Source organism: Carettochelys insculpta, chromosome 6 (assembly GCF_033958435.1).
Source record: "Carettochelys insculpta isolate YL-2023 chromosome 6, ASM3395843v1, whole genome shotgun sequence".
Lineage (NCBI taxonomy): Eukaryota > Metazoa > Chordata > Testudines > Carettochelyidae > Carettochelys > Carettochelys insculpta.
Genome location: NC_134142.1, coordinates 125050056 through 125069544, shown reverse-complemented (window position 1 = coordinate 125069544; position 19489 = coordinate 125050056). Strand labels below are relative to the sequence as shown.

The 19489-nt window shown below is 61.4% G+C and overlaps 3 protein-coding genes across 3 annotated transcripts; 1 reads left to right on the top strand and 2 right to left on the bottom strand.

Moving 5' to 3' along the window:
* Positions 1-814: 814 nt before the first annotated feature.
* Positions 815-9472, bottom strand: BCL7C (BAF chromatin remodeling complex subunit BCL7C). The gene is made up of 7 exons (XM_074998345.1): positions 9344-9472; positions 6525-6751; positions 5526-5604; positions 5332-5434; positions 2771-2932; positions 2426-2511; positions 815-1136 (listed from the first exon to the last, which is right to left on the bottom strand). The coding sequence occupies exons 1-7, from the start codon at positions 9455-9457 to the stop codon at positions 990-992; spliced, it is 918 nt and encodes a 305-aa protein (XP_074854446.1). The 5' UTR covers positions 9458-9472; the 3' UTR covers positions 815-989.
* On the top strand, positions 8858-12109 carry CTF1 (cardiotrophin 1). Its single transcript, XM_074998338.1, has 3 exons — positions 8858-9018; positions 10771-10901; positions 11310-12109. The coding sequence occupies exons 1-3, from the start codon at positions 9003-9005 to the stop codon at positions 11763-11765; spliced, it is 603 nt and encodes a 200-aa protein (XP_074854439.1). The 5' UTR covers positions 8858-9002; the 3' UTR covers positions 11766-12109.
* Positions 12110-14764: 2655 nt separating this feature from the next.
* On the bottom strand, positions 14765-17062 carry LOC142015205 (cardiotrophin-2-like). The gene is made up of 3 exons (XM_074998621.1): positions 17047-17062; positions 16017-16153; positions 14765-15333 (listed from the first exon to the last, which is right to left on the bottom strand). Exons 1-3 carry the CDS (start codon positions 17060-17062, stop codon positions 14875-14877), a joined length of 612 nt encoding a protein of 203 aa, XP_074854722.1. The 3' UTR covers positions 14765-14874.
* Positions 17063-19489: the final 2427 nt, after the last annotated feature.

Sequence of the window (19489 nt, the reverse complement as noted above, 5' to 3'; positions counted from 1 at the left end):
CCTTCACCTCCCACATCCAGGCAGAGAAACCAGAGTCCTAACTCCCAATGCCCCCCCGCTCTAACCACTTCACCCGCTCCCCCGAGCCAGGCATGGAACCCAGGTGCCCTGGCTCCTCACTCTCCTGCCAGAGCCACTGCAGAACGGGGACCCCGCCTCCTGCTGTGTCCCAGACTGAGCTGCCACCATCCTTCCAACCTCGGCAAGATGAACGCAGACCCCAGTCGCTCTCCCAGCCGCCCAACAGGAGACCCGTGCCGGACACGCTGCCACCGCGGGGGGCGTCACCCCAGACGGACCAGCCCTAGATGGGGGACACCAGAGCTGCGTCCCTAAGCACGGCCTGAATCATCCCAGCGCACCATGGCTGTGCAGCTGGGTCCTGGCTGTCCTAACGCAGAGCCGGCTGCATTTCAGGGCCAGGTGAGCCAGCTGCAGGCAGTGCCCGTGTGGCTCTTCCCCAGCCGCCCCACCCCAGAGCTGGTTGCATCTCAACGCTGGGGTGCACAGGAGAAGCTAGCTCAGTCTGAGGGCTGAGGCTGGCCTGGGGATGGCAGTTAAATGACTAGCACAAAGCCACCTTGGCAGTTTCTTAGCAAAGTCTATTGTTCAGACCAAAAAAAAATACGTATGTACACAGAGGATGAAAAACTCACCCGTTCCCCTCGACGGTGGGCATCAGGGGCGCTGCTCAGCTTTCCCTACCCACAGCCAATCTCTTCGCACGACCCTCCCAGAGCTGGGAGAGAACCCAGGAGTCCTGGCTCCGAGCCCCCCTGTTCTAACCACTGGAGCCCTACCCCCACCTGTCCCCTATGCTTCCCACGCACCCACCCTCCCACCCCGGAAGTCCAGGTCCAACTCCAATATCCTCCTTAAAGTGTCTTTGGTCCTGTCACATTTGGCAAGCGTGAGCAACCCTCGCCCGGCTCCCGCTCTGCTCCCCTCTGCAGTGCGGCATTGGGGCGGGGGCAGCGATGAGGTGAGGTCTACGGGGAGTGGGATGCACCCACTTCCTGCTCCTTGGGGCAAATGCGCTTCAGCGGAGGTGCCCCCATGGACTCATCATCCTCCTCTTCCAGGACCGGCTGCGGGAAGCTTGTGCCCGTTTCGAAGGGGGGTGCATCGTCCTGCCCCTTGGGGGAAAAGGGGAGGGGTGTTATGTTTGGAGAGAATGCAGCTGGGGGATGGCACCCCAGCAACAGTAGCCCCGATCCCACTCGGAGGTCCCCAGCGACCGCCCTACCATCTCCTGTGCCATGGGTAATCACTCACCCCAACGCGTACAATGAGACCCGCTGGCCAATGGCCGGACCTCCATCCTACCCAACCCTGCCGACAGGCCAACATCCACTTGACCCAACTCAGCCCAATCTTCAACAATGGCCCAACCTCCACTCAACAAAACTCAACCCAACTTTCACAAATGGCCCAACCTGCCAACCCTGCCTATGGCCCTACCTCCACTCATCCAAACACAACCCAACCTTTTCAAAAGGCCTAACCTTCCTGCAAGTCATCCAACCCGTTCAGTGGCTCAACCCAATTCCACCCCATCTTCACCAGTGACCCAAACTAACCTTCCAATGGCTCAGCCTCTAACAACTCAGCTCAATTCTTACCAGTGCTCAACCTCCACCCAGTCAAACTCAATCCATTCTTTGCCACTGACCACCCCCTCTAAGCAACTCAACCCAACGGCCAACCTCCACCCAACCCAACTTTTGCCAACGGCCTAATCTCAAGCCAACTTTTACCAATGGTTCAACCTCCATATAACCCAACTCAACACAACCAGCACCTATTGCCCAAGCATCACCCAGCCAAAACTTTGTCTATGATGACCTAAGGCACCATCACCAATGACACAATCTCCACCTAATCCAAATGAGTTCAAGCTTTGCCAATGACCCAACCTCCATCTCACCCAAGCAACCCAACCTTCGCCAATGGCTCAACATCCACACAATCCAACACATGGATTGCCAACAGCCTGACCTCTACCCAAGGCAATACAACTTTCACCAATGGCCCAACCTCCTTTCAGCTCAAACTTCTGCAGTGGTCGAATTTTCATGCAGTTTAACCCAACTTTCTCTGGTGGCCAAAGTCTGCATTAGTCAACCATTGCCAATGGCCCAGCCTCCAGCCAGCCCAACCCCTGACAACGGCTCAGATTGCCCAGACTTTGCCAATGACACAACCTCAATCCAACTCACACCCCTGTCCCCACCCCACTTAGCCAGTCACCCCCCATGCACCTGACCAAAGAGGTCACCTCCGTACCTCCTCCGTCCCCTTGTTCTACTCCTCCACACACTCTCCCCAATCATGTACGTCCCAGTCTGCACCCCACTCCACCCAACCCACCTCCATCCCCACCGTATGGCTCTCACCCTTCAATTCCCACCCCTTCCCCATGCACCTGTGACTCCAGTCGCCCCGGAACAGGGTCCTCCTTGGTCAGCATGGGGGGCTCATCAGTTCCCTCAAGCAACAGCACACCAGAGTCTGCAGCCAGAAAGAAACACAGAAGAAAGGGGTTAAGGGTTCTTGGTACCAGCTCACCCAATAAGACCGTGCACACACCTTTCCTGTAGCCCTCTGGCAAGCCCAGCCATCCCAGCTACCTGGGTCCCACCCCCTCGCTCCCTGGGAGCCCGAAGCGTTGCCCTCCAGGAGAGCTGGGGTGAAGCTGTCCTGGACTTCTAGGTCCGCTCTCCTTTAGGGCTGGGAATACAGCATGCCTCTCCCCAGCCACGGCACTTACCCCCTTCCTGCCCCAGCATGGGGGGCTGCGAGTCCTCCGCTTTCAGTTCCCCCAGCGGGGTGGGGGTCGCCGTCTGGCTGCGGTCAGGGGTGGGGCTGGAGCTGGTGTCACCCCCCTTGGCCAGGGAGGTCTCAGACAGCGAGCTCTGATTGCTGTTCTCATCTGCAAAGGCGACAAGGTTACGGAGGGAGGGGAGGGTTGTATGGGTCCCATCCATCACTTCTCCAGAGGCGCTGCCACCCCGGATGCCTGGGTCCCACCCCTGCAAGCCAGTGCGCTGGGCACGCTGCCGTCCCGGATGTGGGGGTCCCATCTCCTCATTCCCCAGTGGGGGTAGCTGTCAGAGCCCCGCATGGCCCTCCCTGAAGAGGCCAGGCCTGAGCTTGTAGAACGGAGGACTTTAACTCCCCTGACACATCCCAGCAGCCGACTGCAGCCACACGCAGCACGGCCCTGTGAAGCCTTAGGCTGGAGCGGGGGCAGTTTTCTGACCCAGGAAGTGGAGCAAACAGCCCTGGGGCCGTCCAGCACAGCTCCGGCTTTGGCCAAGAGGGAGGGATTAGCTGCGAACACGAAGGGGGCCAGGAACGGGAGAGGAGGTGCCTGGGACCGGGTAGAAGTCACGACTCTACGGCAAGGAGGCCGTGAGACCAGCCACGCAGGGACCCCTCGCACAGGCAGGCTGCAGCTGACTCCGATGCAGGGGGCATGGTCCCATGGGCAGAGCTCGTAGGGAGCAAAGGAACTGCCGGGCAGCTCCGAAAGACTCAACCCGTCGCGGAGGAGCGAGACGAGTCGCAGGAGGGCGATGTGGCTGCATGAGGCTGTTTTAGGGCTCTCACCCCCCAAAAGGAGCCCCACGGCGGGAGGGTAGGGGAGGCACGTGCCCAGGAAGGGCAGGCGGGCACAGAGCCAGGGGCAGAGTGAGGAAAGCCGAGCCAGGAACCAGCTGCGGCACAGCCGCCAAGCAGGGGGCTTCCAGTACGCGGCAAGGGAAAGATTTAGGGTGCAGGGGTCAGCCGGGGCGAGCAACATGCTTCCCTGGGCCACATGGGGAGGGGTTGGCCATGAGTCCCCGTAAGGGGCGTGGCCTCCGTGGAAGGGGGCGTGGCCAACAGGCAGCCAGCTGTCAGCACTGCCCAGACTGTGCAGTGTGGGGATTTAAAGGGCCTGGAGCCAGCATACTTTTAAGTCCCCAGGCCCAGGGCAACTGCCCCTCTGCCCTCCCTCCCCACCCCCGCAGTGACCCTGGGGGGCTGCTGCCCAATGCAGCCAGTGAGCTGGGAAGCCAGGCCCGCCCCACTTCCGCCCTCTCCCCAGGGCGCCACGGCACTGGCCGGCGAGAGACAGTACCACGAAGGACCCAGCGTTTACCAGCAGCCAGCCTGGATCCACCCAGCACAAATCAGGCCACAGGGCGCGCGAGTGACGGCAGGCGGCCTTCTGCCACCAGGCCGTGCCTCCCTGTGACCAGGCAGCTGGGAGCACCAGGCACGGCAGAGCCACCCTGGGGTGGGTCACACAGCCGCCCAGGACCGGAGGAGGTGGTGGGATGGGAGGGAGGTCTCCGCGGGGAGCTGTAGTCACACCCTGGGGGGCGTTCCGTGTAAGCTGAGCACTTGGGCTGAGTCCCACCCAGCTGCTGGGCAGAACCTGCACCTCAGCCAGGCCTTGGGGGACAGAGTAAAATATCTTCCCCCCAAGGATGGAAAAAGGGGGAGCCCAGGTGCCAGCCATGCGCAGCTCACACGCCCACGCCACAGCCCTGCCTGCACCCAGAAGGAGACAGCGAAAACCCAGGGGGCCCCTTAGAACCAGGAGCTCAAGAAAGAAACAAGAGGTGCTCAGGTTGGGAAGGAAACCCGAATGCACAAGTAGGGATGGGGGAGTCCTGGCGGGGCTGCAGCCCGGCTCAGCAGACCTGCGGCTTGCGGGGGGATGAACACACCACCATCTGAGGTTGGTGCAAAACCAGCCAATGGGATGTTCGGGTGTAGTTACGGAGGCAGAGCCAGCAAGTCACAGGAGGAGCCAGGGCCGCTCTGGTTAGGCCTCAGCTGAGGTTCCGAGCCCGATGGCGGTATGGGGAGGATGTAGCGAAAGTGGGAAGGGGGCCTCCCTGTAAGCCGAGCGCTGGGGCAGCCGCCCAGGAGGGATTCAGGCGCTGCCCAGCTGATAGACGCCCGCAGCTGGCAGCCTGTGTGTGGTGCACATCCTCATGGGACTGGGTGCACAGAACAAAATTTATTCAGAACATGGGTGGGAAAATAGAACCTGCTCCGGGGCGTGTGAGAAAGTTGTCCCAGGGGAGGGAACAGGAACAGGTGTGAAAGAGGAGAAGGGGAGACAGGACCACAGGCCGAAAGGGGGTGGACAGTCGTTCTCTCTTGCCGCTGCAGGCGGGTGAGTGGGACAAGGCAGGCTGCGAGGTGAGCTCAGGGAACGTTTTACTGTAAACCCAGCAGCACAATGGGAGCTGTTGGGGGTGGGGGGAACTGAGGAAGGAAGTTCTGGCCATTGCTCTCTCGGATGCCTGGGTCCCCTCCCAGCCAGCAACCTACCGTCCAGCATGAGGAGGGCGGGGTTGGTGCGGGGGCTGGGCACGCGCCCCCTCCTCTCCCGGCCCTTGTGCCGCTCCCCGCTGCCAGCCAGTCGCCGCTTCTCCTGCAGGGAGGGCAACAGAGGAGAGGTGGGTAGAGGCTGCATCCAAATGAGGGGTGGCAGGGAACAGACAGGAGCTTGGGCCTCCTCTCACCTCATCCCGGGGGTCCACAATGGGCACCCACTTGTAGATCCTCAGAGACGTGTCACCCACGGTCACCCAGCGCTTCTCCCTAGGTAGGGGGAGAGGAGACATTACACCGAGTGGCCTGGAGTTCCACCCAGGGCCCCTCCGCCCCCAAAACCTTCAGCAACTGGCCCCCGTCTAAACCCACCGGCGAGACAACTTGCCGGCAGAAGTAGGAGGTTGTCATCTCCTTAGCAATATAAAAAGGGCTGGTGCCATTAGCTAGGGGCTAGTTAGCCGCTGTACAGCGCTAAAGGGGTCGAGCCATTGGCCAGGAGCCCATCCATCTGTCTGTCTGTCTGTCTGTCCAGCTGCATCCTTCTGCCCGAGTTAAAGCAGAGCCTCCCTTACCCAACAGCAGTGGTAAGTTACCTTCTCTGGACAAGTGGGGGATGGTCATGCATATTATGTGGGAGAAAGTGACACCCATTCCTGTCTCAGGAGCAACTACCACCACCAATGGTAGGTGAGAAAGTGAAGTGATTAAATAATGGGATAATAATTCATTCTTATAATTAAGAGCCTGTTCCTGCAGTGAGCCATAGGAGTTACTTTAAACAGTTGGCTGCTGGTGGCACTCATGTGCAGCCGCCTCTGGGGTGGGGCAGCTGGGAACAGCGGTGCACAACAAGGTTTGAGGCTGGTTCAGCCGGAGCCCAGATGCAGCCACCTCTGGGCCAGGGTAGATGGGGACCCACCAGGCACAGCATGCCATGGGGCTGACTTGCTGATGCTGAGATACAGCCACTGCTGGGGTGGGGCAGAAGGGAACAGCCCCGCACAACACAGCATGGGGCTGGCTTGCCCGGCTCCGATACGCAGCCACCGGGGCCGGGGGACAGGTGGGGAAGAGCTGCTCCCAGCACCCCCTGGGGCAAGCTGCCCGGCGCGGAGATGCAGCCACCTCTGGGGCGGAGCAGGGAACAGAGGCGCACAACACGGGGGCCCCGCCCGCCCCCCGCTCACCATCTGCGCACTCGCTCGATGGCCGCCATCACCTTCTTGATGTCATCTTTGGCCCGGCTGCGGGTTTCGGCCCGCACCGTGCGCCCGGCCATGGGGCCGCCCGGTCCGCCCGTAGCCCTGTCCTGTCCTGCCCGGCCCTGGCGAGCTCGCAGCGCAGCGCAGGCGGAGCGGAAGCGAACTCCCGGCTTCCGCGAGCTGGGCTGGGGCCTGCCGGGGGCGGGGAGCGGCTGGGGGCGGGGAGGCAGGACGCCTGGGTTCTCTGGCACCGGGCCCCACTCCCCGCCCCCCCGCGACTGGGCTAGAACCTGCCTCCCAGCCCCCCCGGGAGAGAACCCAGGCGTCCTGCCGCCCAGCCCCCGTGATACCCCCCCCCCCGCCACCGCCCGGCCAGGAGAGAACCCAGGCGTCCTGTCGCGCCGCCCCGCCCCTACCACTTGTAGCCCCGCCCCCAGGCGTCCTGCCGCTCCGCACCGCCCCCCACTTGTAGCCCCGCCCCCAGGAGAGAACCCCGGCGTCCTGCCGCTCCGCCCTGCCCCCCCTTGTAGCCCCGCCCCTACGAAAGAACGCAGGTGACCTGCCTCCCAGCCCCCCTTATCCCTCCCTGCCCGGCCAGCAGAGAACCCAGGCGTCCTGCCACCACCCCAAGCCACTGGATGGAGAACCCAGGCGTCCCGGCTGCCAGCCCTTCCCCACGCCCGCCCGCCCCCGCGCTAATCCGGGCAGGGTTTACAGCGGGGGGCTGGGGCGGCAGGGACACTGAGCTCATTGTGCGGCGCTGACTCACCCGGAGCTGGGGCTCACCGTGAGCTCAGCCTCACACGGGGCTGGAGGGGGGCTGCCCCCGGCCCGGCACTGAAGGGGTTCACACAGGAGCTGGCAGGCGGGGGCGACCCGCGGTGGTGATACGCAAGCCTGGGACACAAAGAGTTAAATATCCTCCTGCCCGGACCTGGGCCTAATTCAGCAAGGCAGGTTCCCAGTCCCCCCAACCACTGACCCCCATTTCCCTTTCACAGCGAGTGTTACAACTCAGGCGTCCTGGCTCCCAGCCCCCTGCTCTAACCACCGAACCGCACTTCCCTTCCACAGCTGGGGTTAGAACCCGGGCGTCCTGGCTCCCAGCCCCCCACTGTTCGCCCCAGGTTGGATACAGAAGTGGGATGCTGTGTGGGGATGGGGTTGGATTAAGAAGGGGTTTGGCTGGGCTGGGGTTAGCTCCAGAGAGGTGTGGGGGTGAGCGGAGGGTTGACACGGGGGGCGGTTTTGTGGGGAGGGGGTTAGATAAAGGGTCTGGGGAGGGTTGCATGCAGGGGGTGTAGCTGTGGAAGGGGGTTAGACTGAGGGGAGCGGGTTATATACAAGGGTGTGGAGTGGAGTGGGGTGGGGTGGGGTGGGGTGGGAGGGAGGGAGGTTAGATGCAGGGGGTGTGGAGGTGGGTGGCTGTAAACTGGGGCTATATGGAGCTTGGGGGTGGGTGGGGAGGGGGTAGATACAGAGGTGTGATACGGGCGTGGGTGGCCGGGGGAGGGGCTCTATGGGGTGTGGGGGGGTAGGTGGCCGGGGAGGGGTGTTGGATACTGAGGTGTTACGGTGGGGGCAATGGCCGGGGGAGGGGTGATATGGGGGTGGGAGTGGGTGGCGGGGGAGAGGTGTTTTCAGTGCGTGGTGATGGAGTAGCTGGGGAGGGTGTTATAAAGGGGTGGGGCTGGGTGGACGGAAAGGGTGTAGATACAGAGGGGTGTTATGTGGGGGTGGGTGGCCAGAAAGAGGGGCTCTATGGGATGGGGGGTGGCCAGTGAGGGGTGTTGTAGGTGTGGGGGGGTGGCCGGGGGCAGGGTCTCTGACGTGGGGGGTGGCCGTGGAGGGGTGTTATAGGTGTGAGGGGGTGGCCAGTGAGGGGTGTTGTCGGTGGGGGGTGGCGGGGTGAGGGGCTCTATGGGATGGGGGGTGGCCAGTAAGGGGTGTTGTAGGTGTGGGGGGGTGGCCGGGGAGGGGTGTTATAGGTGTGAGGGGGTGGCCAGTGAGGGGTGTTGTCGGTGGGGGGGTGGCGGGATGAGGGTCTCTATGAGGTGGGGGGTGGCCGTGGAGGTGTGTTACAGAACGGTGGGCGGCCGGGGGAGGGGTCTTGGGTGGGGGTTGAGAAGTGGGGGGAGGGAGGACGAGCGCCGAGTCGGACACGCCTCCCCGCCCCCCCCCCAGCCCCGCGGCCCCTTTAAGCGGCTGCAGAATGTGTTTGTGCCGGAGGCGCCCCCGCCCCGCACGTGGGGCCCGGGACTGGCGGCGGGGGGGGGGGAGCGGATCCAATGGCAGTGCCCCTCCCCCCGCCCCCGCCGGGCCGCTGCTGAGCTCAGCCCGCTGGTATCCCCGCGGGGGGCGGGGGCGGAGCGGGGTGGGGGGAGGGGAGGGGATATATACCCCGGCCCCCGCCCCCGGCCCGGTCTCTGCGGGGCAGCAACAAGTGCGCACGGCCGGGCCAGCATGGAAGTGCTGACAGGTAGGGCAGCCGGACGCCTGGGTCCCGCGCCGGGCTCAGGGCGGGGAGCGGGCCGCTGGCAGCCGGACGCCTGGGTTCCGGCTACGGGACCCGGGCTCAGTCCCGAGCAGGACGGGGGGTTCGCTCCTGGGAAGGGGAGGTGCTGGGGGGCTGAGGCCTGGCTAGCCTGAGGAGGGGCTGGGGGTGGGTGGTAAGTGAGGGGAGATGGAGGCAGTGGGGGGCTGGGGACCCCAATGAGCAGAGGCCCCATACCTGTAGCATCCTCAGACCCTTGTCACGCACCCCATCCCCACCCCCGGCCCTGGGCTCCCCTGTCTGGCCATACCTGTGGGGGCACCAGGTGTGCCCCCCCCGGCCTTTGGGCTCCAGCTCCGGCCTGGGGTGGCCGCTGGGTAATTATTGACAGGCAGCAGCTGGGACCTGGGCAGGGACGGAGCATGACGGGTGCTTGGGTCCCGAACCAAGAGCCCGTGACGTGCTCCCTGAGAGGTGGAAATCAGGTCCCACTGACGTGCCTCCTACCCCGGGCTGGGGCAAGGCCCATGGGGCTGTTCTGCATTTCTGCCGCTGGTGGGAGTGGGAAGGCTTGTGTCTGCCCTAACCACTAGTCTATGCTCCCTTCCAGAGAGCTCCAGAGTCCTGTGCAATGTGCCCGCTCTAACCACTACACCTCACTGCCTCCCCAGAGCTGGGGACAGAACCCAGGCGTCCTGGCTCCCAACACCCCCCAGCTCTAACCACTACACCTCACTGCCTTCCCAGAGCTGGGGACAGAACCCAGGCGTCCTGGCTCCCAACACCCCCCTGCTCTAACCACTACACCTCGCTGCCTTCCCAGAGCTGGGGACAGAACCCAGGCGTCCTGACTCCCAACACCCCCTGCTCTAACCACTACACCTCACTCCCCTCCCAGAGTCAGGGATGAACCCATGAAGCGCCGGCAGGGCCGCATAGGAGATTGGCAGTGGCCAGGGTGCGGCTGAGCCCTACTATGGCATTTTCATAGGGGTCCTTTTGGCCAGCTCCTGTGGTAGGGCAGGTGCCCAGCACAGAGCCAGCATGGCCCTCTGGCAGGGTTGGGCAGGGCAAGGTTCCCTGGGTTTCTGGCACCCCTGTAGCTCCTGGTTGGGTGGGGAGCCTGGCAGTGGGGGCGGCTGGCTGGGATTGCCCAGCTGTCTGTGCTGGGGGAGCATGGGCACAAGCTTACGCTCAGAGATCAATAAAGGGGGGTCCTCTGGGAGAGGGGAGGGGGGTGAGTGGTTAGAGCAGAGGGGCGGGACTGGGTGCCAGGACACCTGGGTTCTAACTCACAGCTCTGTTGTGACCGTTCCTCCCCGCTCTAACCGTTGGCCAGACCTCCCAAGGCAGCCTGTGGTCGTTCTGCTCTGCTGGGTCAGGACAATGGGTTCTCTGCTGCTTGGCTGGGAGGTAGTACCTTGAGTATGATGGGTGTGGGGTGCACCTGGCACCTGGAAGAGGAATGGGTCAGCGGGGGGGTGCTCTCCCTGGCAGTCAGGGCTGGCCCCCAGCAGGCACTGTGCTGTGGGCAGGTGGAAGGAACTGTTGTGTGCAGCTGTTCCCTTACGGCTCCAACCCAGAGGTGGCTGCATCTCAACAGTCTTTTTCCAAGGGGTGGCGAGACCTTGTTTTGAGTTTTCTCTCTAGGTGGCTTCTGAGCCCAGGAGCTTGTTCCAAATGCTTGTGGCTCCTGGTGGGAGTCGAATTAACCCTTTGTTAACTCCCTCTCTCCAGTTGATCGGGCCAACCTGCTCTCTTCTGCCTCCAATTCGTCCTCCCAGCAAGAGCTGGCCACCAAGGTCGAGCAGACGCACCGCCTGACCATACTTCTGAAGCACTGCTCGGAACAGCTACTGGCGGAATATGTGAGCATGGGGCAGGAGGGGTCAGAGTCCTCTTTGTGTGTATCGCTGTGCCCTGTAGCGCAGGTGTCTACAGTTTTTTTCTCTTCCCTGTCACCAGTCCTATGGGAGATCCTCTCCTGCTCCTCCCCCCCGGGGACAGGCCCTTTGGGAGCCTGAGGGAAGCCATGACATCTGCCCGAGTCTGCAGAGAGCTCGGCGTGACGGCCCCAGAAAGCTGTTCACTCCTGAGCCTGATGATGGTGATTCAAGAATGAAACCTCTGCAGATTTCACTGCTGCTCTTACAGCTCAGACGCTTCCAACAGCTTCCAGAGACCCCACCGGCCCTGCTCTAACCGCTAGGTCCTGCTCCCCTCCCAGAGCTGGGGGTAGAACCCAGGAGTCCTGACTCGGTGTCTCTCCATTCCAGGTGCGTCACCAGGGGGAGCCATTCAGCAGCCCAGACTTCCAGCCCCCTCCCATGGCAGTGCCTGGGCTGCCCTCTCCCTCTGTCTCCCCAGAGGCCTGGCTGGCACTGGGCGACGGGGAGCAACTCCGGCACCTAGCCATGGCCTATGCCACGCTGCCCAGACTCCTGGCTTCTGTGCAGCAGCAGCAAAACGAGCTCAACCCTTCGGCTTCGGAGCTGCACCAGCAGCTGGAGGCTGCAGTCCGTCAGTGCCGGGGGCTGGCCGGGAACCTGGAGGGTATCATGGGGGCCTTGGGGGTGTCCAGCCCCCCACCTCCATCACCCAGCCCCAGCTCTCTCCCCACCAGCGCCTTCCTGGCTAAACTGAGTGGCTACCACGTGTGCCGGCAGCACCGGGACTGGGCCAGGCGGAGCCATGACACGCTGGTGCTTCTGAGTGCCAAGTACCCGCTGTGAGAGCCCAGCCCTAGCCCCCAGCCATCCCCGTCTGTCCGCCCAACCTTCCATCCCCTCCAGCCTTCACACTCCTGGGGGTCTCCCTTCCCCCAACTCCTACCCTGCTTGGGGGAGGGGTTCCCCCAGACAACCCCCTAAAGGATTAGGGGGGCTACCGCACTGAGCTCTGAGGGTTGGCCCCAGCTCCTCCCATCAATGCTGACCTATGCAGAGGGGCTAGGAGAGGTCCTCTCTGCACCCCCCAGTACTGGGGTGGGGCTTACACCACTAACTCTAGTTCATACTATGGTATGTTCTTAGCCAAAATCAGTGTAATGATTATTAATAAAGTATTTTTAGTAGAAGTTCGAAGTGTGGGCAGTTTGCTGCTGGGGGCATTAGCATGTTGTGGCTACCAGCTCTGATCCCTCCCCCCTTGGAAAAATACTGTCAAGATGCAGCCATCTCTGGGGTGGGGCAGCTGAAGAACGGCTGTACGCAACGGTTCCTTCTGTCTGCCCACAGCACAGCACCTCCTAGTGCTGCGCTGGGGAGAGTGCCCCCTGCTGAGCCATTGTCCCCCAGGTACCCAGACCCACAGACAGATTCCAGGAGTCCTGGTCTGTAGCCCCTTTGCTCTGACTCACCACACCACACTCCCGTCCCAGAGCCAAGGAGAGATCCCAGCACAAGGGTTTTATCTCACAAAAAGTAGAACTGGCTGGCTGTCGAAGAAACCCATTTTTCAGAAATTCCAGTAATGCACTTACAGAGAAAGAGGCTTAGGTGAGCAGTGACAGTTTATAGGAATCCCAATATTGCGCCCTCCTTGGGGGAATTGGGCCCAAGTTTGATTTTTCTCTATGGATTCATGTGAGAGAGAAATATTTCCCTCAACAGGCTAGAATCAAAATTGCTCCCCTGTGTTTCATATGCCCTATACTGCTAATGGAGATTCCCCAGATTTCAGATGGAAGCAGCCCATGCAGGACCTCCTTTCTGTCCATGCTACTACCCACCCACCAATGCAATGACAGCCAGGAGTGGATACAGACCATAGAGAGAGAGAACGTGTTGGATGATAGTAACAGCTTGATGTATTGTAACAATGAAGTCTGCAAATTAATAGAGTACCCAAGGAAAATCCGCTGGGAGCAAGACATTTAACAATGATTTTTAAGGCATCAGGTATTAGGCTTCCCAAGATCTTTATGTGATGTTCCTGGGTGGCTGTTCCCCAGCTGCCCCACTCCAGAGGCATCTGTATTTTAGCACTAGTTTGGATGCCTACATAAAAACAAAAAAGCAGTCAAGTAGCACTTTAAATACTAACAAAAAATTTATTAGGTGACATGAGCTTTCATGGGACAGACCCGCTTCCTCAGCCCAGAGCCAGACCAGAACAGACTCAATATTTAAGGCACAGAGAACCAAAAACAGGAATCAAGGTGGACAAATAAGAAAAAAAAATTACCAAGATGAGCAAATCAGAGAGTAGAGGGGGAGAAGCAGTGGGCAGGGGGGGAATCAAGAAGTCAAGAATTCGACTAGACTAGCACTTTCTCTCTGTTAACGATCCCTACGTAGTATGTCACATCACTTTACAATGTCCATTGGAACGTTTCTCTTGGTTTTCTTTAGTGAACCTACAGTAATTTTATCTTGACAAGGACTCAAGAGGTGTCCAAATATTAAAATCTGAAAATGCAAACCATCGTGCAGGAGTCTGTTAAACAACATACATAATCCAGAAAAATGGGTTCTTTTGAACTTAAATACAATGAGATTTTGAAATATAGATTGATGCTGCTTATGTGCTAGCTGCAATGAAATGGGGGGTGGTAGGAGTTAAAGCTGTAGACCTCAGGACTCCTGGGTTCTGTCCCCGGCTCTGCAAGTCCCCACCTGTGTCTCAGTTTCTGCATCTATAAACTTGGGCTAACAATCTTTTTCTCCCCTGGGAGCTTTTTGAGATCTGTGAATAACCAGAGTTAGATACGAGCTGGGTGTGATTGTTAGAATTATCGGCACAACTGTGTGAAGAGCAGCTTTGCCCAACTTGGTTTCTACCGGCAGTGATGTCAGGAGAATAATCCACTGACCCTGAGCACCCCCCACCCCGCAAAAAAAAAATAAAATAAAGTAAAATAAAAGGCACTTTAGAGTCATTTATCCCTGTTGTAGAGGAGAAAAAACAGGGCTGATAAGCAAAGTAGAGCAGGAAGTGCATTGCCACGTTATTGGACAACAGGAAGTGCACTGGCCGAGCAGAACGGAGGTGCGTTAGCCATCCTCCAGGCCGAGAGGAAATGCGTGACCTAGCCAGTAGGCCAATCATCTTATTTGGGCCCCGTATCCTGATGGATCCCTGAAGCAGATGTCAACAGAAAGTGTGAAATGACGCCAATAGGAAATGTATTGACCATGTTCTGGACCAACAGGAACTCCATTATATCAACAGGAAGTGCACTGGCTAGCCACGAGGCCAACAGGAAGTGCATTGGCTAGCCACGAGGCCAACAGGAAGTGCACAGCCCAGCAGATAAGTCAACAGGAGATGCATGGCTCAGTTTATAGGATCACAGAAAACCCACGGCCCAGCCAACAGGAAGTGCATGGCCCATCTGGCAGGAAGTGTATTGACCATGCGCAAGCCCAACAGGAAGTGCATGGCCCAGTCCACAGGCCAACAGGAAATGCATTGGTTAGCCACAAGGCCAACAAGAAGTATATAGGCCAGCTGATGTCAACAGGAAGTGTATGGCCCAGCATATGGGATCACAGGAAATCCATGGTTCAGCCAACAGGAAGTGTACTGGTCATCCTCAAAACCACCAGGAGGTATAAAGCCCAGCCAACAGGAAGTGCATTGGCCATGCACTAGGCCAACAGGAAGTGCATAGCCCAGTTGATAAAGTCAACAGGAAGTTTGTGGCCCAGTCTACAGGATCACAGGAAGTCCATGGCCCAGCCAAAGGGAAGCCCAGTTTATAAGTCAACAGGAAGTCCATGGCCCTGCCTGCAAGTCGACACGGAGCGCGCCGGCCAGCCGACAGGAAGCCTGCTGGCCACGCTCTAGGGCTGAGTGGAAATGCCTGGCCCAGTCTCTGCCCTGCGTGACGGGCGCACCCTAGGCTGGATACTTGGCCTTGAGCAGGGTGAAGTCACGCACAGTCCGGTCGACCCAGCTGTGGTATTCCCGGCACACCACGTAGCCCCGGCACTTCCTCTCAAATGCCCCCACCCCAGCTGCCTCTGAGGTCAAGGGGTCTGCAGCAGGGGGCGCTGGGACACCCATGGTAGCCATAATGGAGGTCAGGTTGGCCAGGAGGCCCCGGGTCTGGGCCCGGGCTGAGCCCAGCATGGCCAGCAGCTCGGAGCAGTCAGGGCATAGCTCGGCTTGGTCATCCCACACCAGCTGGAGGAAGACGTCAAAGGCGGCGTAGGCCCCGTAGCTGCGGGACAGCCGCTCCGCATCGCCCATGGTGCGCCATGTCAGGAAGGGGAGAGTGGCCACGGGCACCCCCGCCCACCGCAGCCCCAGGGCACTGAAACCAGGGTCGCTGAACGGGGAGCCCTGGGCGCTCAGCTGGGGGGGGACACAATGCAGGGGGTCAGGGCATCTCCCTAGAGCATTCCTCCCGCAGGGCCTGTCCTGCCCCCAGGCTCTGCCCCCACCTCCAGCTCCAACCCAGGAGTGATTCAGATATCCCCACAGAGACCCCACTAGCCCACTTCCCATTCCCCAATCTCCCCACCCGGGACAAGCACGGGCCCGATGCTGGGGCAGGGAGACAGCTGAGCCCTGAGCGGTTGGGTGCCTGGGCTGGGGGATTCCTGGGACCAGCCTCAGACTCTATCCTATCACCTCCCGGCAGTGTGGGGTGGGACAGAGCAGCGCACAGCACCACCACCACCTGGGCTGTGGAACGGCTGGCTGGGATCCCAGCTGCAGAGGGTGTTGGCTGGGCGCTTGGAGGAGCGGGAGCCAGCTGGTGCCAAGGGGCCCCAGGTGGGACGGCTGAAACCTGACACACACACACCCGAGTTGTGGGGGAGAGCCACCGACCTCGGGAGCTGGGCCAGGCCATTTGGAGGATTCACCAAGAGAGAGGAGTTAAATCTGCGTCTCCCCCCTGTCAGCCGGGGACTGTCTGGCCCGGGGGCAGGGAATGGGAGAGGTGACTTCCCCTCTGGGGTGCTGGGTACAGAGGCACAGCCAGGCTTCCTGAGGCCACAGACCCCACCTTGCGCCCTGGGGGCAGCACTCACGTAGGCGTTGAGCAGCTCCGTGGTGCTGGACTGCAGCCGCTGGGCCAGCTTGTAGGTCTGGGTGATGAGCACAGCACCGGGACTGGGATCGGGCTGGACCAGCTGGACTAGGACCAGGGACACAAACAGATTCTGGGCTGAAAGAGCAGCGCAGACAAGAGCTGAGCTGAGGAGTCAGGTGTAGGGCTGCCTTGTCCTGGCACCTTCCCTCAGTGGGAGACTTGCTGCTGCTGCTGCTGTGAGGCTCCACCATCCTGCTCGGGGCTCTGGCAGCTGCTCCGTCCTCTGCTGGGATCCTACTTCTCCCACCATTCCTCTGCTCTGGGCTATGGCACCTGCTGCTTCTTCTTCTGCTGGGATTCCACCTCCTCCACCACTCTTCTGCTCTGGGCTGTGGCACCTGCTTCTTCCTCCTCTGCCAGGATCCCACCACCCCCACCAGCTGTCTGCTCTGAGCTATGGCACCTGCTTCTTCCTCTGGTGGGATCCCACCACATCCACCATTCCTCTGCTCTGGGGTATGGCACCTGCTTTTTCTTCCTCTACTGGGATCCCACTGCCTCCACCATCCCTCTACTCTCGACTATGGCAGGCTCCTCCCCCAGCTGACTGTTGCCTCTTTGGTGGGCTTACCAGCCTTCTGTCCCCTGCGGGGATCTCCATCTGGCCTCGTTGCTGTGTAGTCTGCATTCTGAGTCCCCAGTTGAGTGCTGAGCCAACCTCCACCCCAGGATTTCCCTGCGACTCTCCCAGCTGGGCCTCTGCAGTTATCAATGGCCAGAGGATGTGGAGAATGTAAAGCCAGGACCGGACATCCACACTGGGCCGGATTGGCAATTGTGTGTTGTATGCACCGATGGGAGTGAAGTGGGCTCCAGTGGGTTAGAGCAGGAGTGGGGGCTGGGAGCCAGGACTCCTGGGTTCTGGCCCAGCTGTGGGAAGGCAGTGGGGGCTGGTGGTTAGAGCCCGGGGGGGTGGGGGAATGAAGCTCAGTAACACCCTCCCCAGAGGCCTGATGTAGGGCACTTACCGAGGGTGGGTGGCATATCTCGCACGCTGGGACCCCGGGCGCCAACCAGGCAGTACCTCCTGAGCGCTGTTCCTGTTGCCCCCCAGTGCTCTGACCCAGCACTGCCGCCTGGCTCGCCCTGGGGGCTGATCCCAGCTCTGTCTCCTGTCGCCCCCTAGTGGCCAACCCTGGTATCTCCTTCTCCTGCCCCCAGGGGCTGAATCCAGCCCCAGCTTCTCCTGCTGGCTTCCCGAGCTGCTCCTCCTCGCCCAGGCCTCGGCTGCTACCTGAGCCCCAGGGCCAGGGCTGCTTTATAGGCAGGCCGGGCCCTGTCCCCACCTGCCCCCCCCCCGGCCCCCGGGCACATGCCTCCTGCCGGGTGCGGGGTGGGGGAGGCATCTGACTTTTCTGCAGTCTGCTTCCGGGAAGGGGGGCTGAGGCAGGCGTGACTTGGGGCAGGGCGTGGGGCGGGGGCAGCGATGGCAGGTGTAGGGGTTGCGAAATGGCCTGCTGTGTGCGAGGGAAGGCAGGTACGGGGGTGGGGGGAGGGAACACACCCCAGCCTGAAAGGCCCCAAAGCTGCACGGTGGCTGGGAGGTGGGGGGCAAGTCCTGCCATGTTTTCCTCTTTCTCTGGCCTGCCCCAGCCCTGGGCTGTTGTCTCTGCAGTTGTTTTCCCCAGCCCCGCTCCTCCTAGCACCTGTGCCCCACATCCCCCAGCCTGGTGCAGCCTGCCCCTGGGGGGTGCCACAGGGGGCCCACCCTGCCACAGAGGGGCTCAGGAGGCCAGGGCCCTGCCCGCAAGGAAGAAATGTGGGCCACGAAGGGGCCAGGGCCGGGTGAGGCCCTGGGAGAGGGGGCAGGGTGGGGGCCCTTTGTGATGCACACAATAGGTGCCCAGGCGGTGCCAACGGACGGGGACTGGCGGCTCTGCACGTCCACACCAGATCGGGTTTCCAGCCACAATGCAACCTGGGGGACAGGAAAGAATCCAGTAACCGGGGGTGTGGTCGGGGGCAGGGCTCCTGGGTTCCCTCTCTGACTCTGGGAGTGGGGAAGTGGGGGCTGGCGGGTTAGAGCAGAGGGGGCTGGGAGTCAGGGACTCCTGGGTTCCATCTCTGGCTCTGGGAGGGGAGTGGGAGCTGGTGGGTCAGAGCCATGAGCCAGGACTCCTGGGTTCTTTGCCTGGCTCTGCAGGGGACTGGAGACTAGTGGTTAGAGCAGAAGGGCTGGGAGGTGCTACTCCTGGGCTCCGTCCCCAGCTCCAGCTGGTTAGTAGGGCAGATCCAGGGGCAGGGAACCAGGACTCCTGGGTTCCATTCCCCAAATCACCCTCCACTCCAAGCTTTGTCCGTGGCAATGTCTGGCATGGGGTGCGGCTCCTGGGGGCAGAGCACCTCCTACCCCAGGTGGCTTTAAGAGTATCTAGCTGGATATCATCATGTGTTTTGTGATGGGGAAAAACCAAACAAGATGCACATCCCCCACCCCGCCCAGCCCCAGCTGGCCCCTTTCCTCTCTGCCTGGAACTTGGCACCTTGCAAGAGCCCCCGTCCACTCCCCGCCTCGATTTATCCCAACGCATTTCCTTTCCGGCCGCCTGCCGGCTTGGGGAACAGACGTGCCAGGCAGCACAGAGGAGGCCGGCACCTCGGGAAGAGTATCTGGTGGAGAACGGGACATGGGCCCGAAGTGGCCCCAGGGCAGGGCCTGCTTGGCCCAGGCGGGAGGGAATGGGATATGGGGACTTTCCCCAGTAGGGGGCATCTGGGCAGGGGGCTGGGGGCAGCGCCATCCCCCGCAGGGGGCGCTCCGGGATGGGGGAGATGCCGGTGGAGCCGGTCGAACGGGAATTGGCTTCCAGGAATTCAGGCCCAGGTGGCCAATGCAGCCAGCTGCTGAGATGCCAGCTGGGCAGCGCATGGGGAAGCACCTGGCATCCAGACCAGCAGGCCAAGCCTCTGCCGCTGTCACTCCCATTTCCTCCTGAGCTGAGCCGGCCCACTGGGGAGCTGCACGAGCCCACCCCAACTTTCCCTTCCGTGTGACATAACGACCGAGACAGCTGGGAGCCAGGACTCCTGGGTTCTCTCCCTGCTGCAGGGTGGGGGCTGGGAGCCAGGACTCCTGGGTTCTCTCCCTGCTGTGGGGTGGGGGCTGGGAGCCAGGACTCCTGGGTTCTCTCCCTGCTGCAGGGTGGGGGCTGGGAGCCAGGACTCCTGGGTTCTCCCCCTGGCTGTGGGTACAGACCTGGGAGCCAGGACTTCTGGGTTCTCTCCCTGTTGTGAGGTGGGGGGCTGGGAGCCAGGGCTCCTGGGTTCTCTCCCTGCTGCGCGGTGGGGGCTGGGAGCCAGGGCTCCTGGGTTCTCTCCCTGCTGTGGGGTGGGGGCTGGGAGCCAGGACTCCTGGGTTCTCCCCCTGGCTGTGGGTACGGACCTGGGAGCCAGGACTTCTGGGTTCTCTCC